The 25,433-nt window shown below is 40.8% G+C and overlaps 1 protein-coding gene, 1 long non-coding RNA gene and 1 pseudogene across 4 annotated transcripts; 2 read left to right on the top strand and 1 right to left on the bottom strand.

Annotated features, from left to right (window-relative positions):
* The first annotated feature begins 525 nt into the window (after positions 1 to 525).
* LOC131709156 (uncharacterized) lies at positions 526 to 6,893 on the top strand. 3 transcript variants are annotated; one of them, XR_009311395.1, is made up of 8 exons: positions 526 to 649; positions 878 to 916; positions 1,516 to 1,574; positions 2,165 to 2,347; positions 2,994 to 3,014; positions 5,407 to 5,445; positions 5,827 to 5,881; positions 6,542 to 6,893. It is a non-coding gene; the product is annotated as an uncharacterized LOC131709156 (long non-coding RNA). The 3 variants fall into 3 exon arrangements; XR_009311396.1 differs by having other exon boundaries at positions 878 to 911; positions 6,542 to 6,892; XR_009311394.1 differs by lacking the exon at positions 878 to 916 and having other exon boundaries at positions 6,542 to 6,886.
* Positions 6,894 to 10,077: 3,184 nt separating this feature from the next.
* On the top strand, positions 10,078 to 14,453 carry LOC131709152 (uncharacterized). The gene is made up of 4 exons (XM_059011244.1): positions 10,078 to 10,153; positions 11,256 to 11,639; positions 13,318 to 13,701; positions 14,293 to 14,453. Exons 1-4 carry the CDS (start codon positions 10,108 to 10,110, stop codon positions 14,418 to 14,420), a joined length of 942 nt encoding a protein of 313 aa, XP_058867227.1. The 5' UTR covers positions 10,078 to 10,107; the 3' UTR covers positions 14,421 to 14,453.
* A 2,148-nt stretch (positions 14,454 to 16,601) lies between these two features.
* Positions 16,602 to 25,433, bottom strand: part of LOC131709012 (amyloid beta precursor like protein 2-like) — an 11,910-nt pseudogene continuing 3,078 nt past the window's right edge.

Here is a 25,433-nt window from a genome sequence, read left to right as displayed (position 1 = left end):
GTTGTAAGTGACTCTGCAGCTGATGCATAGTTCACACACCCTAGTCTCTGTAAATCGCCTTGGATAAAGGCGTCTGCTAAATAAACACATAATAAAATCAGTCGATTAAATGGCACGTTATCAATCAAAATCATCCCATATTAATGGGCCAGTAGGTACATACTAACCCCTAAACCTGATGTCTACAACTAACCTAATCTCTACCGCTAAATCTAACTGTTTTACTATTAAAATATTTTTTTTACTGTTATTTCAACACCGATATTTTTTAGCGCCCCCTACATCCGACGTCCATTAAAGTGCTTGATCCGGTCCTACTCTACCTGTTGGGAGGCTAGCGGGTATCTGCTGGCCGATTCCTATGGGATGATTTTTGCTTGATAACTTCCCATTCAATCGACTGATCTCAGAAATGTATTTGTCATTTAAACAGAAGATATTCATGCCCATTTTCCAGCAGAAATACATTGTAAGTGCCAAATCTATTATTCCTGACGGATTGAAAATTGAAACAGCAGAATCAGGCAACCCCGCCCAAATCACATACTGCAGGCGTGTCATGAGTTTCCAGGGAGTGATTGATTGATCTACTGCTCACCTGGGCTAGACCTACCTGTAACTCTTCAGTGCTGCCGTGGAAACAGCGGAGGTAAGTACTGTGGAAGAAATGTCTCAATTTATTGATATTTTTGGTTTTTATATTGGTATGTCTAGGTGGCCTATACCCGTGGACGATTTATTTTTTAATGTAATGTAAAGATAAGTTCTTTGAACATCGTGATGCCTGTATTTATTCTTCTCATTTAAAAGTGAGAATGAGCTAACTGGCCTGAAGTTAGGGTTGAATTCTGATCTAATAAACTGTCCTTATCAATAGAAACACACGGCCACGGAACAACACGGCACCCGCGGTAAGGTAATGCAATTAAAAAACAAAACAAAACAACAGTACCAGTCGCAGTACATATTTGTGACTGACTGTGATTAAACAGAAACGGCCTAAATGGCAAAACGAAAGAGAAAGGTAAACCGACATTTGGAATTGCGAATTTCATGCGACCATGTTATCTACACATTGGAGCGTAAGAGGAAGTTAAAGCCTATAGAAAAGTTTATTCAAATGGGTGTCTTATTTCAGCTCTTACTTCTATCTCAGAAATAAGACACCAATGTTTTGAGTATTAACCCAAACTAAACCTGCCGTGTATTGAAAAACATGTAGGTTTCTAACGGCACTTTGTTTTGTATTTTAGAAATCTTTTCAATGCATTTCAAAGCACATGCCTGCAAAATGTCAGTGATAAATCAAGAGGATTATATATAATTATTTTTTAGCTTATTGTTTAGCAACTGCAGAATGGGGACTTTTCTTTTTTTCTGTTTAAATATTGTTTTATTCATGTGCATCAAACTTTAACAGTGCACAATTGTACAGTCAAGGCATTTTGTGAGTTAGAACTTTCTGAATAGGATTAACTAGCTTTTAAACCCATTCAATTACGTTTCCTCTTACAGAAGGAAAATGGCGATTTTTCTGGTTTTGCTAATTGCAGTGCACTTGACTTTGGCCGGAGGTAAGTCGATGTTCTACATGTTTTCAGTGGTCAGAACTCACTTTGGTTTACCCATATGAAAACAGTACAGGGATCGGTCAATACGTGTGTCATGAGGAAAGACAGCACATTTGTGGCAATACTAAAATAAGCACAGGAAACACAAAGCGCCATTCCATGCCAAATCTTTAAGATTTAATTTTTTTTTTTCAAAGGGAATGCAGATATTTGCTGCATTGTGAACTGAAGCCTGTGCAGTGCTAATAACTTCCCCACAACCGTAATCAACCAAACAAAGCCATTTATAGTTATGATAATCTACGCTGGAGCAATACTTTAAAAAACGATTTTGTGTGAAAGTTGATTGCACTTATATACTGTAGCTATATACATACATACATACACTAAATTCTTCTTAGTTCTGGGAGAATTAGAATCGGCTTTCTTTCTGGTTATATTATAGGTTCCCTGTTGGCAATGGCCTTCCACTCTAGCCCATGTTAAACCTCCCCATATTAGCTAGCAAATACAGGGTACTTACTGCAGACTATATGTACCTTACTGCTACCCATGCTCAAAAATCATTTGAATTGCTTTTTTTTCCCTTATAGATGACTGTTATAAAGTATGCGTTGACAACATTCAAGATAAGCTGATGTGCTTTGAAACAAATTCAGAAACACCGCTGTGTTGTTTAGATGCCAGTTGTGATAAAAAGTGTCAGCTCGAAGGCAATTGCATTTACTTTGACGAACTACCTAGTTGTTATTTAAATACTGAAGAAAAGAAACCAGGTAAGCTTTGTCTATGCTGTCCCACATTACTCTAACAACCTAACAAAAATGTAAACCAGATGCCGGTTTGTATGGAGGGAGATAATCCATTAGTTTTTAAATATATGCAAATGATCAGGGTTGGGAGTCAATTCCTGTTTTTGAATTCCAGTTCTTTTTTTGAATTTTTAAAATCAATTCCCAATTTTAAAAGCTTCAGAGGAATTGGAATTGATATTTTAGAGCTATAATAACCGTTGTGATTTGTTCAACTGCTTTCATTTGAAGCCAATTTAATTGACTGACAAACAGACTTCAATTGAAGTCATTTGTTGCCACTGTGAGAAGCTCATTCTTATAGAATACTGTGAATTGCGATTGTGATCAAGTCTTACCCATTAAATTCCAATATAACCCCGTTGTTCACTAAATATGTTGTCTGTTCTGCAAGATTTATGTTTATTCTTAAACAATACTCTCATAATTCCTTACATTTTTGAGTTCTGAATGCTGTTATGTGTGTTTTAAAAAATAATTATTTAAGCAACAGTTCTGTAATGTCAGGTGTGTTTTATTCGTTGTTCTACATGCATTGCTCCACGTTGGTATAATTTGATTGCTTGGCTCTATATTCATGATTTTACCAATTCTCCCCTTTTTAAAACAGAAAAGTGTGAACACCAGACAGGTAATACAATCTGTTTATGTACTCTTGCTTTTTAAGTGTATTTCATGTTTTGGAAAGCAAATAATTAAGTATTTTACTGCAGTGTAACCTAACTTTTCAGCACACCCCTCATGCACGCTCAAATACACTATTCACACTAAATGCGCAGTAAACGTGAACTTAACATCCCAGGATCAGTGTGCACGTCTTTATTGTGCAATAGTCATTTATATTACAACAAGCGATGTCCTAGTGAATGTGCTCCAGTAGTGAGAACAATGTAAAAATAATCTGGGAAAAAAAATTACATTGGGTCAATTTTTACATGTAGCGATCGAGACTATTAAATTGCAAGCCGATTCTACTTCATCGTACCAGCAGTGGCTTAATCTAGCCTGATTTGTACTGTTTTACCTTGCATGCAAATACATTGTGTGTAAACATGGCAGACGTTTCATGAGCACATAAATCGAAGCCGTGTCTTCGTGCAGTCTTTTATTAGATTTCTTTGTTTTTAAATTGTCTTTGTTACTCTTGTCAGCGATCTGATTTTAGTAATATGGTCTCGCTTAACATACTTTTTTTTTTAATTATTATTTTTTTATTTAACTTTGGAGTAAGGTTACATTTTTAGAGCAATATACTGGCCCAACTAGACTCGAAAAAGACCTCAATTTCCTGTCAAGATAATGGTCTAATGAGGGTAACTATATCTATCTATAGAGATCTCATTCTCTCTGTGTGTGTGTGTGTGTGTGTGTGTGTGTAATTATATATATATATATAATATATATATATATATATATGTATATATTAGGACTGTCAAGCGATTTAAATAAATTAATCGTGATTAATCTCGCAATTGAAAAATAATCTTCGTTAATCTCGGTTTTAATCGCATATTAAATTGATACAATTACTGCATCCATCTAATTTAAATTAGTTTTATTACTGATGCTAATTATTATTATTATTATTATTATTATTATTATTATTTTTGACTGTAAATAAAATTGTTTAAAATATATTTATTTATTTAACCAGTAAATGCACCGCATTGTGACCGTGACCAGAATGTACTAGGGGCAATAATTTAGAAATTACAAATACAACCAACACAATAAAACGTGCGGTTCAAGCTTGATCAGAAAACAGAATACATAGAATATTTATTTTTAAATGTGATTGTGGATTGATTTAATTTTTTAAAAATAATTATAAATATGTAGCTACAGTAAGCAGTTCTAGGAAATTAACTGTTCATTGTAAAGAGAACATACAAAAAAAACACTGTCATCATATCCAAATACTGTAAAATAACAAGAACAATTGTTAGGATTTACAGTACACGCAAAAAAAAAAAAAAAAAAAAAAACCAGCAACGCAGCCTCTTTTGATTCGTGGGCTTGCAGCGATCCTGATTTTCTGTCGAAACTGGTTGGTTTAATTTTTTGTTGTATTGTTGTCTGTAGCAGAAGAGCTGCTGGTCTATTTTGAGAAGTGAAGGCGTGTTCAGCACACAGCAGACGAGATGTACTGTCAGCATGATTTTCAAAAGGGGCAAAATAAAAACTAGGTCGCAAAATTATTTTTAAAGCCTGATTAATGTAACCACGTCACTTGATTTATATTTTAAAAGCGTCAACAACTGGATACACGCCTCATTTAATCCAAACACCTTGAAAGCCATATACTAAGTGACCCAAATCAAGCTTTTAGAAATCACTTTGCGATCTAGTTCATATTTCGCCCCTTTGGAAATCATGCTGTCAGTGTGATACTGGAACTCACTTTAACTGTAGACAAGTAAGCGTTTTTCTGTCCGATGAGCCGTCAGAACGTTTTAAAATAAATAAGTAAATAAACCTCCCATTCAATTTTAGTGTTTTGCTCTATTAAGGCGGTGAAGTGACTAACTTCCTGTTTAAACAATAACTGCACTCACACGCAATACAATGTTGCGGCAACCAGGATTGAAGTACGGTGTGCCGAAAGGCTCAAAACACAGCAGCGCGATTAACGTGAGTTAAAATAATTAATCTCTAAAAACATTTACGCGTTAATCGCAGAAGTTAACTGCGATGAATTGACAGCCCTAATATATATATATATATATATATATATATATATATATATATATATATATATATATATATTAGTGCACGTTATTGTGGTGCATGGTGACTCTGCAGCTGTGAATAGAATATTTTTTTTGTGGAGGCTAAAGCATGATTGTGTGACGCTGCCTCTTCTATTTTGGGGTTTGCAGTGTCTGAATGTAGAGCTCAACATATTAGTTCAATGCATGTTTCAAATATTTAAGTAGCATCAACAATAATACAAACATTGAATAAATTAACATATGCATGTCAAAGTAATTTATATATATATATATAAATTATTTTTTTTTAAGTGAGAAAAATAATCTCTGAAGAAAGCTCCAACAAATCTGGTAAGATGTGTTTCTGTATCTTTAAAAAAAAAAAAAAAAGTCAAATCTGACGCCGAGAACAATTTTTTTTTGTGATGCAAAGCTTGTACAACAGGAGGAACATTAGGGATTATTGGAGAGGATTAGGTTCAGTTAAAAAGGAAATAAATGTAGTACATAGCTATGGAATCTTAATTTCATTTACACTATCTGAAGAAAGCAAAAATGTATCTAATTATTAAAACTGTAAGTTCTCATATTAAGTAATTTTAATCATGCACCAGTTTTACTGCTATTGTCTCCTCGCCTGAGTAACATGTTTTGAGCTGTTTTGAAATTGCAAACTGGGATGCTAGCTGCATGAAGTTTCAGTTGGATTCATTTATTTATCTACTTTTCTAGGATACCAGATGACAGACCTGCTACTCCTTTTGACTCTAGCAATTGTTCTCATGGTGTAAGCATTTTCTATTTGTATTGTGTGTTTAGCTTGTTGGAGATAAATACAAGAATGTAACCAAATCCAGATTATTATTATTATTATTATTATTATTATTATTATTATTATTATTATTATTATTATTTGTTTATTTATCAGACGCCTTTATCCAAGGCGACTTACAGAGACTAGGGTGTGTGAACTATGCATCAGCTGCTGAGTCACTTACAATTACGTCTCACCCGAAAGACGGAGCACAAGGAGGTGAAGTGACTTGCTCAGGGTCACACAATGAGTCAGTGGCTGAGGTGGGATTTGAACCGGGGACCTCCTGGTTACAAGCCCTTTTCATTAACCACTGGACCACACAGATTAAAAGAATGATACATGGTAAATTACATAGCATTTTGTAGATTACCTTTTTTTGTGCAGAACATGTGCCAACAGTTAATAGCATTTTGATGACATAGTTGTAGGTCTTTTTAAAAATGATAAAAACTCACTCAAGATGTATAAAGTGTATTTTATTCCACATTGAAAACACAAGGAGTATACAGTGGTAATACATCACTCTTAAACCTGCCATGTGCTCCTTCATTAAGCATCTCCTATTGAATTAAGGACTACACAAGATTTAAGAAATAATTACGTAAGTCGTTGCATTTCCTTGTTTTACAGATATCTACGTTGACACAGAGGCACATATAGATAGAACGTTGGCGGGGTTTCCATGGAAAAATATTCAAGAAAACACTTTTATTAAACTAGGTTTCTATGACGGTTGTAGGTTTTAGGCCCTTATAAATTGTACCATGAAATTATCTTAGGGTGCTAAAAATATCCAGCACTTGCAATATTATCACTAATAACTCTTTCTTGTGTCTTGAATGTATCTTTTCCTAATCCGCTTTCTCTGTCCACTACAGCAGAGGCACCAAATCATAAAATCAAACAAAAGTTAGGTGCTGATGTGAATTGTATCTTCATTACTTGCAATGGGATTGTAATCAAATTAATTTTATGGAAATATATATATATATATATATATATATATTCATTTTTGTCTATTAATATTTAATTGTAAATAAAAGAACAAAATGGAAAATGGGTTGTGTGTGTTCCTTTCTGATATTAAGTGTCAATCCCACTGAAACAAAATCGCATTCAGGCGCGTATGTGTATTTATGTGTACTGTATATCAGGAATGCATGCTTCATAATCTTTATTGGTTGCGGTTTGTGTGGAATATATCATGCTAATGCTCCTTATATTTTAGATAACAGCTTAAACTGTTTATTGGGGGGATATTTAAAAAAAAAATCCTTTTATGGTCAGTTTTTTTTTCCTATCATAACCATATAGTAAATATTTTAACCATAGCACAGAAAGTAGGAATTAAGAGGAGACAGGAGACTACGGATAAGGGTGGTGAGGTATGGAAAGGGTTTCCTTGCCATGTTGCTGATGCTGAATCACTGGGATACTTTAAGAGCCTTTTAAACAAAGCTGGGGAGAATCCGCTGCTGGAAACCAGACAAGCACAGATGGGCTGGTGCACATAATAAACTAATAAGCAACAAATATTTTAAGTAATTTTAAATTGTTTAGAGACTTTCAGAACACACTAAAAAGGAACTGTATTTTCTTGTGCATAATACTCCAAGTAGAATTCCTGCTGCTGTTGCTCCTGCTTTGCAAATAAGGTAGACATATAAATGCATTGGGAGCTGTGCGTCACACTCATTCATTTCTAAACAAAAAGAAAAAAAGCAGACTAAATAATACATACTGAAAGATATATTGGTTTCTACTACCTCAAAAATATTAGCATCTGAAAATTATTCAAAGTAATCACAACCTAAAACAAGCTAATCTGATTATAAATGTTTGTTGTGAAAATGAAGCCACACCTCCAGATCTTACCAGAGTTAATTTTATTTTTTATTGGGAGATTTAGAGTTTGACAATAGTTTTTTAAAAAAGTGAATACCTTGCAGTCCATAATCGTCCCAGTCTTCTTCCAGAACATGCAGGCTGCTGCCATTGCCAGATTTTCTGAACACCTTTCCGTTGATGTTACAGATCATCTTACAATAGTATGTGTTTGTGTCGTTCATCTGTAGGCTGGTGATGTTCAGAGACGTGCTGGTGTCAGCGTGGTGTCCTATAGTGAAGCGGCCTTCATATAGCCCTTCATGCTTGATGTTCTTTACAGGTCTAGAGGTTGCAGGATCTGGGATGTACCAGAAGGGGTTGCAATCTTGCACTTGTTCTTGATCAGATTCGATTTTGCAGTGAAACTCAACTGAACGTCCCACAAGTTTGCGGGTCTCTGTGGGCCACTGGCGCACCCAGACTCCACTGGAAATGGGCACTAAAAGAACAGAAGAGGAGCAGAAACTGTGAGGAGGAAGAAATCTCAATGTTGTAAATACTGTAGCCCAGGGCTGTGCAGATACTCATACTATTTATTGGCAGGTATTCAATAAATCTGTTCATTAATGTGTATTTCAAAACAAGAAAAGATGTCCTTCTCTCCCGTTTACAGTAGAGTGCCAATCAATGGCAATTAACTTCTGTATTTGAAAAGCTGATTGAAAGATTATTTTCCTCTCATCCGTACCGGGCTATAAACTGACTTACCATTGAACACCTTCATCACTCTTACTTTTAGAATACAGTATAGACACATCTACTTATTGTCCCATTGGTCTGATAAATGTAGATTGTAATAGCTTTCATTCATTTTCTTGTAATTATATATATATATATATATATATATATATATATATATATAATCACCGTTTTATGTATACATTTTAAATGCAGTAGCTCCTTGTGTGTTTCCATTAATACATGCTGTGCAACTGGTTGGTAAGCATTACTATTTACTAAAATCAGTTTGTGTTTGTGTCGGTGTAGTTCGTGTTCATACCAGTTGCAATTATTAGTTTAATATTGTATTCTTGTAAATTCTGCAAAGTTTACTGCCTGTAGATAGTGAGTTTGTCTCCCATGACATGAATTTGGTAATTAATAGAGAATTCTGAACAATAATCTATCGAGAAACACTTAGCTTGGTAATTCTTTTTAGGAGATTTAAGCAATTAGGTTTTACAGCAATTCTAGTAATCATTAACATACTGTAAGGTTAAAAAATAAACATAACTTTGCTTAACAAATTATTATCTCTAAGATACAAAATGATAATAATAAAATGGCATACACAACTTCTGGAGATGTGGATGGTTAGTAAAAGACAAACCAACTCTGCTTACCTGGTAGCAGTAGAAATACATGAAACAAGAGAAGACGACACATCATTGAGGCTGTATCCAGAATATATTGTAACGTTAACAAGACAGCAGTGTTTAATACTTGACCGTTTACTGGCAGCTTCTTTCCAGAGCACTACCACAAGGTAGAGGACTGTGGCACATTCAGACACAAAAGCTAAATATAACAAAAACCAAGTCATGCAGGAAGGAAGTCAAAGTTTGGTCAGCATGTTAAAACAACACATCATCTTTTTTATGTGTAGGGTTTTATAAATATTTTATATGGGACATTTTTTTAATTTTGTAAGGGAAGTTAAATCATGAAGTTGCTTATGTTTTCCTTCCCTGTCAGATTATATATTATAATGTTATATTATGTATGGAACACATACAAAAAAATATATATACTTCACTATTTATTTAGTGTAATAGATGGCTTTAAATTGACACGAAATGTACTTTTTTTTTTTTTGAAAGAGCAGCGTGGACTTGAGAACCTGAGGTTGGTGTGCTTGCTACAGATTGCTCATGGAGTGTGATGCTGACATTTAATGTTTAATTTCCTGCAATCAGATACTATATACATGTAAAACTGCTTATCATGTCAGAACAAGTTGAAAAATGTTGAGTACTCTATGTAAAATTTATTTTATATGAAAATCTTTGGATATCAATTAAACATTGCTTATTTGTTTGTGATGTCTTGTTTTGCACTATAGCGGTACCCATTAACAGCTTCTTTTGAAAGTACCTACAACCTCTCTGTCAAGACCAGTCAAGGAACCGACAACATGTGGCCTCTATAATGGGGTAGATTCAATAATGAGGGTCTATGAACACGGAAATGGGACTGAAGAAACAACCATGTATCTCTGACAGGAAGAGACACAGGAAATCAATGAAACCACACATTATATTGGTTGGCTTTAAAATCTAGTATACACTGTATTCCGTTCAGACTTAACAATGCTGTACACAATCATCCTGCTTCATGTGTTCCAGATGCTTCCAGGTAAGAGAACTGTATTAAATAAGGTCTATTAATATAAAAGTGTTGGCATTTTGGCATCTTTGTGATTTTGAATACTTAATTGTTTCTTGATGCCTCCATGCTGACACGTCGATCTAAAGTGAACCTAGGGTCTTGATAATCTAGAACTATAACAGGTCACTGTAACAATTAAACCAAAGTGGCCAGATTATTTGTAAGCATGGTGTAAATTTTCACTGTTCTGCAGATGACACGCAGTTATACATCTCAGTGAAACCAGGCAATATTACTACAACATCAGTCCTTCTGCAGTGTTTTACTGACATAAAGACTTGGATGTCCCAAAATGTTCTGCAACTTAACTCAGATAAGACAGAAGTTTTGATAGTGAGTGCTCAGCAACATCTTGACCTGTCAAAAATAAACTTGGATTACCTAACTCCTAATTTGAAATCTGAAGTGAGAAATGTGGGTGTTATTTTTGACTCTACTTTAAGTTTTGAGTCACACATCAAAACAATTATAAAAGTTTGCTTATACCATCTCAGAAATCTAGCCAAAATGAGATGTTTTCTGTCTATTTCTGATGCAGAGAAAGTAGTCCATGACTTTATTTCTTCAAGATTGGACTACTGTAATGCTCTGTTTGCTGGACTTAGATGCCAAGCTGGATCACGACTACAGCGTGTGCAACATGCAGCTGCAAGGGTCCTCACAAATACAAAAAAAGAGAGCTCGTATGACTCCAGTTCTGGCTGCTTTGCACTGGCTCCCAGTAATATATAGAATTGATTTTAAAATTGTTTGCTCACTTTTAAAGCACTGAATGGTTTGGCACCTGATTACTTGTCTGAGTTGTTGTCCTTTTTGTAACTCTGTGTGAAGTGCCTTGAACCTCTTGATATGAAATGCGTTCAACAAATAAAGTTTTATTATATATTTCTAAAACAAATTAAGTTGATATAAAAATCCGTAGAATAATTTGTATCTAATAGATACCAAGAAATAAACAACCAAAATCAGAAATTGCATTTGATATTTTAGTTCTTAATGCCTAATGAACAACAAACAGGTGAAGAACATCAAAGCATTGAGATTCCTTCATCCTCTTCTGTTCTTTTAGTGCCCATTTCCAGTGGAGTCTGGGTGCGCCAGTGGCCCACAGAGACCCGCAAACTTGTGGGACGTTCAGTTGAGTTTCACTGCAAAATCGAATCTGATCAAGAACAAGTGCAAGATTGCAACCCCTTCTGGTACATCCCAGATCCTGCAACCTCTATACCTGTAAAGAACATCAAGCATGAAGGGCTATATGAAGGCCGCTTCACTATAGGACACCACGCTGACACCAGCACATCTCTGAACATCACCAGCCTACAGATGAACGACACAAACACATACTATTGTAAGATGATCTGTAACATCAACGGAAAGGTGTTCAGAAAATCTGGCAATGGCAGCAGCCTGCATGTTCTGGAAGAAGACTGGGACGATTATGGACTGCAAGGTATTTACGTGATCATATAAACGTTGCCTTACATATATAACTTCTACATCTATGTTTTCATGCACTTTAACATCTCTCCTGTATTATGGTCTTATGGTTGTTCTAAATCACTCTGCTGCTGCTTACATGCTTACAAACTATTTTCCAGCGTTGGAGTGTCTTTTCAAAAGTAATTGTAGCACGATAAATTATATTTAAAAAAAAAAGATTCAAAAACATGCAGCTCCTCAATCACAGTTCCCAAACCGGTTAAATATAATACATGTTTTTTTGAAAAGGTGACACTGCTATACCAAGAAATGTCAATGCCACTATATATTATAGAAAGTTACATCCTTTTAAATAACACAAACTGTGCCAACTAGAGCTATCACATTTGTAGCTGACCAACTGTAAAATCAATAAATCTAGATGTTTCTGAACTGGGGACAGGAGACATATGTTCATGCATTACAGGAAGTTTGACCTAATTTCTACAATTGTCAGGTGCAGCAACCACATCAGTCCTGTAAATAAGCAGAAATACCATTGCCATGTTGACTGATAAATGTACATAATTTACTTTAACCATACCTGTGGCAGGAGTGAGACTCAGAGCACTTTTATTTTACAATTTTAAAAAAAAAAAACCCTCACTCAAAACCACTCCTGTTCCAGCTGGGCCTTCCCCTTTACTGACTCTTCTCCAAAACTCACCCACAAACAAAGGCTCTGGCTCCCTTTATATACCATGTGGTTGGGACTTGATTGATGATCAATTATTCAATCAAGACCCAGCCACATTCCATACATGGATTTGGCAGGGATGGAATTAACCCCATCCCCGCCAAACTTAAATTAAAAGTATTTCAACTTTATTAAAACTAAACTAAAACACACTATTTACATGTGCAGGACTTCTGCCCTGCCACAATGCCACTCAACCTCAGTTTCCATTTTGCTCCAGCAGTTATTTTGTATATTTTTGTTATGCGTCATGAGAATGGGCTTGGCATGATATGACACTATACAGATTTACATTGTACAGTAAAAGGTATTTTATTGTATATTTAAAGTTGCACCCATGTCGCTTATAAAATTGTTAACATGTTGCAAAAGATTAACCCACAGGAAATCAACCCACAAACAACCTTGTTCTTTTACATTTACGTCACAGCCTGCACATGCACTGCATGATCCTTCTCATCAGCAGTGTTGGGTTACATGTCCATTTTGTTTTATATTTAAAGAATAATTTAATGATTTAAACATCTGGGTGTAAACATTTCGTGTACAAACCCCCCCCCCAAAAAAAAAAAACTGTAATGTTTTGCACTCTACAGTTCTACATAATATAAAATCAGTAATACAATTCATGACTTGAAAAATCAAATTGCTGCTATCGGAGACACTGTGTGTGTGTATATATATATATATATATATATATATATATATATATATATATATATATATATATATATATATATATATATATATATATATATATATATATATTATTTTAAACAAATTAAGTTGATATAAAAATCCGTAGAATAATTTGTATCTAATAGATACCAAGAAATAAACAACCAAAATCAGAAATTGCATTTGATATTTTAGTTCTTAATGCCTAATGAACAACAAACAGGTGGAGAACATCAAAGCATTGAGATTCCTTCATCCTCTTCTGTTCTTTTAGTGCCCATTTCCAGTGGAGTCTGGGTGCGCCAGTGGCCCACAGAGACCCGCAAACTTGTGGGACGTTCAGTTGAGTTTCACTGCAAAATCGAATCTGATCAAGAACAAGTGCAAGATTGCAACCCCTTCTGGTACATCCCAGATCCTGCAACCTCTAGACCTGTAAAGAACATCAAGCATGAAGGGCTATATGAAGGCCGCTTCACTATAGGACACCACGCTGACACCAGCACGTCTCTGAACATCACCAGCCTACAGACGAACGACACAAACACATACTATTGTAAGATGATCTGTAACATCAACGGAAAGGTGTTCAGAAAATCTGGCAATGGCAGCAGCCTGCATGTTCTGGAAGAAGACCGGGAAGATTATGGACTGCAAGGTATTTACATGATCATATAGTTGCACCCATGTTGCTTATAAAATTGTTAACATGTTGCAAAAAATTAACCCACAGGAAATCAACCCACAAACAACCTTGTTCTTTTACATTTACGTCACAGCCTGCACATGCACTGCATGATCCTTCTCATCAGCAGTGTCGGGTTATGTATCGATTTTGTTTTATATGTCTTGAAAATTATTTAATGACTTCAACATTTCGTGTACACCCAAAAAAAAAAATCTATAATTTTTTGTACTCTGCAGTTTTACATCTCTCTGAATATGACAAATATTCACAAATGAAATGCTTTCACGATATACTGTGGCTCAGTTACCCCACTGTGGGTGAATCAATACGAATGTGTAACAGTGCTAGCAAAGTAAAGCAGTCTCTCTGTCTCTCTCTCTTTGTATATATGTATAATTATAAACAATAGGCATAGACAATGGGTTTAAGTAATGGAGACTGGAAAAAGCAGATTGAGCATGAGGAAGAAGTAAACAGGGCAACACATGAGATGAATATGAATGTGTCTCAGGACAGGGTGTTTCTGTTGATTTCATCTTATTTATTTGTGCTTTTTTTCAGACACAGAAGCTCTCGTACATCTTTTGATTGCCGTGAATGTCTTCACTTTGGTTGTTACTACACTGATTTGCTGTGTGTATACCCTGAGAAAAGTGCTGCAAAAAACTGACTTGTCAAATGGAATGTAAAGCTGCTGCTTAATTATCCAAATTGAAATAAACTTTTCCACACTTGAATTTAACGTTGCTATTGTGTTTCCTAATACTCTACAATATTGTTAGTAATTATAAAATTACAAAAGAAAAATAATTTAAATAAGGGGTTCCCTGAGCATCTGAATTTCTACCTCCTTTACAAAGATGTTCTTCTGAGAATCAATAGTTCCTACCTCATTTTCATGGCTACAAAATATCTTAATGTATTACACTAATGAAAAAGAAAACCGCAGTCCTGAAAAAGACCCTCTTCCCACATTGCAAAAAACAAAACAAAAAACCAACTAATCATTCCTGCCAAGAAGGAACAGTTCAAAACAGTTCACTGACTTCTGGCTTGAATTATTATAAAAGTGTCTGCTTGCACAAGATCTTCCACATAAAGAATGCAATACAAAACAGTCATGATGACTGGAAGTAAACAAAGCACATACAGACTGAAGAAGTCAGGGGCTCACACAATGCTGTAATACATCACTCACCTTTCAGAGCAATGCATTTATTTCTGAGCCAGCTTTCTTTATTGAAACATCAGAAGACCTGTTGAACCATGCACCAGGTTTAACACATGTATTTATATACGCATATCTATTAACACATGGCTTTGCAACTCAATGCGAACATATTGTTGACTTTGGATACCAGTATCTCTGCTCCATTCAATCACGAAACCTGTTGTAAAATGTGTAAAATGAACTGGTTTCATTCTGATAAAGAACCCCCAATCAAATGCATACTCTCAGAAGGGAGTGCCCTGAAAAATATAATAAGTTGAAAAGCCATGAATTAAGTTGATGGCATATGAAAATGAATTATTAATTATTACAAATGTTAAAAAGTGAAAGCCTGTGGTCCATTTCGGGGGTAATTTTTTAATTTTATTTTAAGTGTAGCCAGGGCTTAAAGTGTGAAATATATTGCATTAGAATGAAGACACAAGGACACAGGGATATTTTAAAAGACAGATTTTATATATTAGAGTTCTGTTTTCGTTTCTTTCTTGTTGTTTTATTAATTTCGTACAGTTCTTTTACAGGGTTAACAGACACACGGACAGGTACCAAGGTGATATGAACAAAGGTCTGCTCCGCTCTCCGAAGTTCAGAGCAGACGCCGAGAAGACGTTTCTACACAAATCAGAATTTTAACACAAAGTCGGACCCCCCCCCCCCCCCCAACCCCCCCAACCCCCCCGTGCAAACCAACCGCAGCACACAGAGACAGGAGGGGCACACAGAGACAGGAGGGGCACACAGAGACAGGAGGGGCACACGACAGGCATCACAAGAGGGGTTCTACTCAACATACTGCCAGGCAAGGCGCCAAGGTAAATGTGGTTGTTTCAGGATCAGGGACATGTATTCAAACACGACTTCAATGCATTCAGTGTCAGGAATCACCGCGCTCCTATCAGTCCCTGCGACAGAGATTAGAAAAGGGTGCATGACTGACATGTGCAATACATAACACTGGAGAGTCCTCCTCTTCCATCTCTAACAGGTCGTGTGACGGGAGGACGTTTTTATTGTAATATCGACTCCGCGGTACGATACTTTCGTGTAAGATGGCCGCTGCTAGATTCACGAGGCAAGTTCTTCCCAAAATCAAATTAAAACTTTCCAGAAGCGTAAAGAAAGGGGCGGAGTATTAAGCAACCACCAGAACAACAGCTTCAAACTATGAGTAACATCTCCAATGTACGATACCCTTTCCCCAGATCCAGAAACTACTCCAGTCCCAGGCTGCAGAATGCAGACCGGGCCACAACATTTCCTCACTAGGTAACTCAAAACTAAACAGTTCTCTTAAAAGAAAAAAATGTAACTAGCTAAAATCTAAAACAATTTCAAGTACACCGCAGTGAACAGTCTGTGGGATTGATAAATTTCCCCGTGCTGGTTGAACAGTCTATTTTTGGCAGCCATGTTTTTATTTATTTCCCCTCCCCTCCCTCTACCCAGCACCGGAGTCTCAGGTTAGGTGACACGGAGCCTGAAAACTACAACTAAAGAAAGAAAGAAAAATCATTTTCATCAAAATCGTGTCCAGCCATTCTGGCTGGTTCCATGATACTGTATGCCCTGGTGTTGCTGGTGGTCACATCTAGAAAGTGCCCAAAATATATAAATAATTAAAAAAACAACATGCAGATCATTGTGTTTTATTATTTTATTTATTTCGTTTTTTTTAATGCCTTCGGACGTCTGGGGGGAGAACATAGTGAGCTACGATTTCCAATGTTACAATAACCCTCCTTTAAAATCTAAGAAGATACCAACGACAGTGAAAAGATACCGACACTGAATCCACGAGCCACGAGCGAGATTCAGGAGGTCAGGACACAACGCGAGAGACAACAAACAGAAAGGGCTCTGGAGGAAATATACAACCACAGCACAGAATAAAAACAGGAGTTAAAAACGAAACAAAATATATACATCCTATTGCAACAGATTCATTGCAAATCCGTTTGCCTTCAAGAGTTCAATCAGATCAATGTGCTGTAAAATAATAATAATAATAATAATAATAATAATAATAATAATAATAATCTGAAAATCGGATATTTGTGGTTTTCGCACACTGATCTGCTGTCCGCGAGGTCGCACAGGCGGTGTGAGGAAATCGCTCGGTTTCATTTCAGCACCCTTGTCTCCGCGGACGGTACAGCGCCGGTCTGGAAATATCTGTTAGTTCCGCAGTTAAATTAGGATGACATCCAAGTATAAAGTATATATGAAAACAGAAAGCTCGCTCCTTCCTTCTTGAGAAACAGAACAATGCATGTTTCCTTTGTTTCTGATTTTTTTTTAAAAGCAGGAGAATCCTTTTTGAAAGACACTAAAACTTGTAAAGATAAGGCAGGACTTATTTAATTTAGCAAGGTCGAAATAAAACAAATGCTAGAACCACGCTTTCTGTAATTAAAGCCGTTTCACATTTTTACTTTTTATGCACTGCATGAATTTGGATAACATATTACATATATATATAAAACTTTATGTAACTTGAGTCAAATGAATAAGGGAACGTGGGAAATTGCAGGCCGGTTTCCACACGAGAGCGTTGCGTTTTTCGTTTAGCGGGGGAGTTTGGACACGGTCCCTAGCGGAGTTTAGTGGAAAGCATGTATTATTCCTGCTGTGAGACGGTTCCTGTGGGCGTGGCCGTTGACTCCGCCCCTCTCTCAGTTCATTTGCTCTAAGAATTTGTAGGTGGGGTTCTCGTAGCCGTGATTCTGCATCTTACTGAGCTGCCTCTCCTCCGGGGTCAGCATGGGGTCAACCTGCTGGGAAACAGAAGAGAGTTTGGAAATCAATCACAAACCAACACCATAAACAATCATTTGTAATGTATACTGAATCAGGCATGGATAACAGCATGAACTGTGTATTATTAAAACATGACTTATAATAAGAGACAGGGTCAACTGTACATATTAACTTATATAAGAGCCTGGGTCAACCATACATAAAACTTATCCATTGGAAGTGCAACACTGCTCCTATCCACTAGGTGGAGCCCTGCTCTCAGCTCACCTCCACAATCCCGTGGCTGATCGTCCCGTAGGGCTTCCTGCGCACCAGCAGCAGGCTGATCACCATCACCATTGCTATGGCGACCGCCACCACCAGCAGACCCACCATGGCGCCGCGGTTGAAGGTCTCCAAGGCGTCCGGTTCCTAGGAGACACGGGGAGGGACCGGTCAGGGTTTCTATTGCAAAACTCCTACTGCTAGACCAACACAGAGCAGGGTTACAGACTAGAAGGTAAAGCTTCGAACCCTCGGAACAGCCAGATTAACAGAATCCCGAGAGCGTAAACTACAGCCCGTGTTAGACGTGCAAGTGACATGCAAAGAGACAGAACTGTCCAGCAGCCTTGGGATCATTAGCCAGTTATTGACAATGGAAAGGCAGCCGTGGCGGTGAGAGCGAGGGACTCACCAGCTCGTCTCTCTGGATATCCGAGGATCTGTAAACCACTTCTCTGACAGCCACGGTGGTGTTGACCTGTGGAGAGGGGGTGGGGGGAGACACACACGGGTTCAGCAAATTCACATCCCAGAGCTCAGGGGTGCACGCCTTGGCAAGCGTGTTTTAACACTTAATCCACAGTTGCGGACATGAAGAATTCTAATTTTTGATGTCAATCTCGATTTCACAAGAGCAGCTGCTACTTCTGATATCAAGAATGAAAGTAATCTTCATTTTAAAGAATTTTTGTTCCAGTATCAGTAATTTTATTACTGCCCAAGACAAAGTGCAATACTGCTGACATCCACTAGGTGGTGCCAGACACCCATGCTAAATGGATGCTGTGTCACCCTGACGAGGAGCTACTCCAGCTGTCCTGCTCACAGCTCACATTTATTGCACTCATTATATGAACAATGATCATATTGTATATGTGTATGTTTGTATGTATGCACACTGTTCAAATTGAGTGTACAATGCACAGCCGCATTCCAGTTACCTTGTCTTCGTAGTCGTAGTTGGTCTTCTCTACCGTAGAGTAGTCATAATCATCCATCGCAGAGGCTGCCGAGGACAGAGACATGCAAAGAGTCATTGGCAAGGACTGGGCAGTGGATTTGTCACAGAGAGAGAGCTCTTTCCCTGCGGTTAGGCTTAGACTGGGTAAAAGAACAAAACAAGAAACAAGCTGCCAGGAACGTGCATGCACTGGCCGGCTGTCTCTGTGAACTCACCTTTCTTGGTGCTTTGCTGAGAGTCTGCTGCAGCATCATTGACACGGGCAGAGAGAGAGAGAGAGAGAGAGAGAGAGAGAGTCAGCAAAGAGGTCACGCCAGGACACCAGATATTCAGCATTACGAAAGAGTCTCACCCTGGTCTGTGTTGTGGAGGGAGTCCTGGGCGGCGTGGGGGAGCAGGGGGTAGGGTCTGGTCTCAAAGGCCTCCTCCTGCCCCTCCTCCTCCTCTTCGTCACCATCATCATCATCATCATCATCCTCGTCCCGCACCTCCGCGCTGTCCATCGGCAGGAACTCCTCTGTGGTGCGCGTCTCCGAGAACGAGGTGGTCATGAGCTCGCTGGCGTCGGCCCGCTCGGAGCGGAGCAGCTCCTCTGTGGAGGAAAGCATGCTGGTGAGCTTCATTCAGAACCTCAGAGGAGAGCATTCCTTTACAGTGCTTTCCCATGCTTTCACTGCACCAAACTTAATCAATATAATGTAACATGCAGACTCACGGATCTCATCGTGCAGCTCCTCTGTGGAGGAAAGCATGCTGGTGAGCTTCATTCAGAACCTCAGAGGAGAGCGTTCCTTTACAGTGCTTTCCCATGCTTTCACTGCACCAAACTTAATCAATATAATGTAACATGCAGACTCACGGATCTCATCGTGCAGCTCCTGGGCCAGCCTGGGCACCTTGTAGAGCAGAGCCAGGCTCTGATTCATCCGTTCCTCGATCACATGCAGGTGGGTGTAAACCTGCAGAGAGACAACAAGGAGAGGGGGCGGGGCTTAGAGACGACAAGGAGTCAGAGCGAGGGGGCGGGGCTCCTGAGAGCGACAACAATGAGGGGGCGGAGCTTAAAGACAGCAAGGAGCCAGAGTGAGAGGGCGGGACTTCTCAGAGAGACAACAATGAGGGGGAGGAGCTTAAAGACAGCAAGGAGTCCGAGTGAGGGGGTGGGGCTTCTGAGAGTGACAACAATGAGGGGGCGGGGCTTAAAGACGGCAAGGAGTCAGAGTGACTGGGCGGGGCTTCTGAGAGTGACAACAATGAGGGGGCGGGGCTTAGAGAACCAAGAAGTCAGAGTGAGGGGGCGGGGCTTCTCAGAGAGACAGCAAGGAGTCAGAGTGAGGGGGCGGGGCTTCTCAGAGACAGCAAGGAGTCAGAGAAACTCAGCAGCTTTTATCATCCCCCTTATCACTGCAGACACACCGCTCTCGCACCAGCACCGTGTGGAAGACTGAGACACACTGAGGTTTAAAGGGAAATGATCCTATGCTCACCATGTAGAAGAAGCACAATGACAAGTCGCAGTGCAGCAGCAGGGCTGATTTCACTACAGTCCTCACTCTGTTCTCTGGTCAACAACAGATAGAGATTCATAAAGACTCTTTCATGAAACATTTGGCACATAGCGCTGCGCAAGGACAGGGTGTTCCCGAGCCTGGTGCTCAGGGTTGAGACGGGCAGGGAGGGGAGGGGTGGATTCAACGACCCCCCTTTGTTTAATCAAAGCGGCAGATATATTTCGAACAAGAATGTCACTGTTACACAAGGGCTAGGAGGGTTTCTTCACTCGAAAAACAAGAGTGGTCTTATAAACACTTCTAGACACAGCTGGGAAATATCTCCAATTAGTTTATTTTATAATTACTTTCTTGTGAGAAACTCACACTAGCCCTGCTGCTGCTGCACCCAGTCCTGGGGTTCAGAATGATTCATTTTCAGAGACTTCATTGAGGGGAGTTCTGAACCCCAGGACCGGGTGCAGCAGCAGGTTTAGTGTTTGCGACTGGGACGCTGTGAAAGATGAAAGTCTCTCACCTGAAACTTCATCTGCTCTGCTTTCTGCGGGTCGACGGCCTCGATGTGCTGGTAGTGGCGCAGCGTGTGTCTGCGGTCCTTCTGCTCGGAGCGGACGTAGCGTTTCAGAGCCTGCAAGACTCGCTCCGGCTAAGAGAGAGAGAGAGAGGGGGAGGAGAGAGAGAGAGAGAGAATGAGAGAGAGAGGGGGGGAGAGAGGGAGAGTGTGAGAGTGTGAGAGAGAGAGGGGGGAGAGAAGGGAGGAGTGTGAGAGAATGAGAGAGAGAGGGGGGAGAGAGGGAGAGTGTGAGAGAATGAGAGAGAGGGGGGAGAGAGAGAGTGTGAGAGAATGAGAGAGAGGGGGGGGAGAGAGGGGAGAGTGTGAGAGTGTGAGAGAGGGAGTGTGAGAGAGAGGGAGTGTGAGAGAATGAGAGAGGGGGAGAGAGGGAGAGTGTGAGAGAGTGAGAGAGGAGGAGGGAGAGGGGAGTGTGAGAGAAGGAGGAGTTTACCTGCTGAGGGTCGGCCTGCACCGAGGACAGGTAGCTCTCCAGCGCCACCCGGCGGTTGTTGTTGAGCATTGCGACGACGCGGGCCAAGTGAGTCTCAACCAGCCGCTGCCGTTCACCTGCCACCTGGTCCTCTAGAGTCTGGAGAACTGACTGGAAGTGCTGAGGAGAGAGGGGAGAGAGAGGAGGAGAGGGGAGAGAGAGGAGAGAGAGGAGAGAGGGAGGGGGAGAGAGGGAGAGGAGAGAGAGAGGAGGAGAGGGGAGAGAGGGGAGAGAGAGGAGAGAGGCGAGGGGGGAGAGGAGTGAGAGAGAGGAGGGAGAGGAGAGAGAGGAGAGAGGAGAGAGGAGGGGGGAGAGGAGAGGAGAGAGGGAGAGAGGGGGGAGAGAGGAGAGAGAGGAGAGAGAGAGGGAGAGGAGAGGAGAGAGGGGAGAGAGAGGTGGAGAGAGGGAGAGAGTAGGGAGAGAGGAAGAGGGAGAGAGAGGGAGACGAAGGAGGAGAAGGAGGGGAGAGGGAGAAGGGGCGAGAGGGGAAAGGGAGGAGAGAGAGAGAGGGGGTGCATTTAATCATCCCAGGAAATCACAAACCCGTAGCAGAGTTGAGTGTGAGAATGTTCCGGGCGCGGGTCGGCTCCTCACCTCATTCAGAGCCTGCCTGTCGGACTTGGGCAGGTTCTTGGACTGGTTGTCTGCCTCGGCCCATTCCTTCATGATCTGAGAAAGAGAAAGCAGGTCAGAGGGGGAGGGCTGGTAACGGTTCAAACAACTCCAACTGCGGGCCAGAACGTCGGACCGCTGTCACAAATCTGCCTGTCAAACAGCGTAAGGCCTAGGCTTAGTGTTTATCCTGCAGGAAGTGTCAGCAGTCTATTTCATCTTCAGTATTTCTTCAGTCTTTCCATATGCAATGAAAGGCTCTTAGTCTTGCACACAGATACACTCTGCAGTCATTTATCAAGACGGCTTCCCTGATGGCTTTTCTGATACAGTAAAGGTAAATGAAACCACATCGAATGTCACGGCTATAGAGGTCATTCTCAATGCACAAAATTGGCAAGTGGATTTTTTTTTTTTTCAACTGCCCTTTTTAAAATTTCTCCAGCACTTATAAAAAAAACGCACTAAACCAGATGAAGCAATACATGTAAACAGACATTCTGAATACATAAAAGAAACCAACACATCGATATTTTATTCATGACTGGTCTCCTCCGTCTCACTCAGCATCACACGCACAACACTCTCCATTCTCTATAAACAGAGCGGTCCCCGAGCTCCACAGCCCCCCCCTCCCCACCATCTGGAGCCTCCACCCGGCTGCGCTATGAAATATTTAGCAGGGGGGGGGGGGGGTTGCTTTCTTCTCAAATCATGTCCAGACACACAATCACGTCTATTTGAAAAGAGCTATTGCTGACACACGCACACACAGACAATGGCACACACTCCCAGCCTAATTGCCCAATTAAAGCACAAAGCGGTCTAACATTTTCACCTTCTTTCTCTATCACTGATTACTGCCCCAAAGCGTTTCTCAACCCCTGCGTTTCTCCTGCAGGTAGGTATATAAGGGATATCAACGGACTCGAGGTGTCCCAATACATTTGCACGCTGCTGTATTAGTGGGTTATAAACCACACAAAGGGAAGGTTGTCTCTGTCACTGCCATCGCGTTGCTGTTTTTTAATTTCACATGCACTCTGTGCACGGGGTGACATCTTTGCACACGGCATGAGAAGACGGCTCCTGAGCGGGGAGTAGCTGATTTCTCTGTAACCATGAGCACTGGATCAGAGAGCAGGTGGAGGACAGACAGACATTACAGCAGTGCACGAATCTGCTCGGATAATGGGAGGCGCTGCAGGAGTCTCAGTATAGAGCAGCCCGCGGCTAGGCTGGCTGCTTCGCTTTCTTAATGAAGATGATGATGAGAAGAACTGCTGCACCAGCGAATTGGCTCCTCCGAGAGTCTCTCTCCCCCTCCCCCTTCTCTATTAGAACAAACGCTTCACCCTCTCTCCCCCTCTCCCTTCTCTATTTGAACAAACGCTTCACCCTCTCTCCCCCTCCCCTTCTCTATTAGAACAAACGCTTCTCCCTCTCTCCCCCTCTCCCTTCTCTATTAGAACAAACGCTTCTCCCTCTCTCCCCCTCCCCCTTCTCTATTAGAACAAACGCTTCTCCCTCTCTCCCCCTCTCCCTTCTCTATTAGAACAAACGCTTCACTCTCTCTCCCCCTCTCCCTTCTCTATTTGAACAAACGCTTCACCCTCTCTCCCCCTCCCCTCTCTATTAGAACAAACGCTTCTCCCTCTCTCCCCCTCTCCCTTCTCTATTAGAACAAACGCTTCTCCCTCTCTCCCCCTCTCCCTTCTCTATTAGAACAAACGCTTCTCCCTCTCTCCCCTCCCCCTTCTCTATTAGAACAAACGCTTCTCCCTCTCTCCCCCTCCCCCTTCTCTATTAGAACAAACGCTTCTCCCTCTCTCCCCCTCCCCCTTCTCTATTAGAACAAACGCTTCTCCCTCTCTCCCCCTCCCCCTTCTCTATTAGAACAAACGCTTCACCCTCTCTCCACCTCTCCCTTCTCTATTAGAACAAACGCTTCTCCCTCTCTCTCTTCTCTATTAGAACAAACGCTTCTCCCTCTCTCCCCCTCTCCCTTCTCTATTAGAACAAACGCTTCTCCCTCTCTCTCTTCTCTATTAGAACAAACGCTTCTCCCTCTCTCCCTCTCTCCCTTCTCTATTAGAACAAACGCTTCTCCCTCTCTCCCCCTCTCCCTTCTCTATTAGAACAAACGCTTCACCCTCTCTCCCCCTCTCCCTTCTCTATTAGAACAAACGCTTCTCCCTCTCTCTCTTCTCTATTAGAACAAACGCTTCTCCCTCTCTCCCCCTCTCCCTTCTCTATTAGAACAAACGCTTCTCCCTCTCTCTCTTCTCTATTAGAACAAACGCTTCTCCCTCTCTCCCTCTCTCCCTTCTCTATTAGAACAAACGCTTCTCCCTCTCTCCCTCTCTCCCTTCTCTATTAGAACAAACGCTTCTCCCTCTCTCCCCCTCTCCCTTCTCTATTAGAACAAACGCTTCTCCCTCTCTCCCCCTCTCCCTTCTCTATTAGAACAAAAGCTTCTCCCTCTCTCCCCCTCTCCCTTCTCTATTAGAACAAACGCTTCACCCTCTCTCCCCCTCTCCCTTCTCTATTAGAACAAACGCTTCTCCCTCTCTCCCCCTCTCCCTTCTCTATTAGAACAAACGCTTCACCCATTCTCTCCTCATTCCACAATCCTCGCTTTCCTCTCTCAGGCTCTCCCTTTCTCTCCCTTCACACTCTCTCTCTCCCGTCTCCAATTCTCTCCCCTCATATATCCCTCTCCCTCCTCCTCCTGACATCCCCTCTCCTCCTATTCTCTCCCTCTCTCTTTCTCCTCCTATTCTCTCCCTCTCTTTCTCCTCCTATTGTCTCCTTACACTCTCTCTTTCTATATGCCCTCTTCTATTCCTCTGTAATAATCTATTCAGAGATCCATCTGTCAGCCCCCTGAAACATTAACAAAGCTGTCCTGTCGCTCTCTCCCCTCAGAACAGGAGACACCAGCTGCGTCTGTACCCAGCAGGATCTCCACGCCTCCAGCATTACCTACAGCGACAGAGAGAGAGGGAGGGAGAGGGAAAGGGAAGAGAAGAAGACAGAGACAGAAACAGACAAGAGAGGGAGCTGGAGAGGGATAGAGGCAGACAGATACAGACAGACACAGAGAGAGAGAGAGAGAGGCTGTCAGTCTCCCTGCTCTCGCAGGCCCCACCCCCTCACCTCATTGATGCGTTTCATTCGCCGTTCCTCCAGGTCCATCTTGGCGCGCAGGAAGCTGGCGTGCTCGCTGTCGTCGAGGGGCATCTCAAAGTAAAACGTCCACGCCGTCCGTGGGGCGAGGGGTGGAGACGGCTGGGGAGACACAATCACTGTTCAAACCCACG

The sequence above is a fragment of the Acipenser ruthenus genome, chromosome 41 (assembly GCF_902713425.1).
Source record: "Acipenser ruthenus chromosome 41, fAciRut3.2 maternal haplotype, whole genome shotgun sequence".
Classification (NCBI taxonomy): domain Eukaryota; kingdom Metazoa; phylum Chordata; class Actinopteri; order Acipenseriformes; family Acipenseridae; genus Acipenser; species Acipenser ruthenus.
This window is presented reverse-complemented; position numbering and strand designations above follow the sequence as displayed.

Coding starts and splice junctions, on each gene's coding strand:
- LOC131709152 (XM_059011244.1), top strand. CDS start 10,108: ATGCTGTACACAATCATCCTGCTTCATGTGTTCCAGATGCTTCCAG. Junction 11,640..13,317: donor GGACGATTATGGACTGCAAG/GTATTTACGTGA, acceptor CTGTTCTTTTAG/TGCCCATTTCCAGTGGAGTC. Junction 13,702..14,292: donor GGAAGATTATGGACTGCAAG/GTATTTACATGA, acceptor GCTTTTTTTCAG/ACACAGAAGCTCTCGTACAT.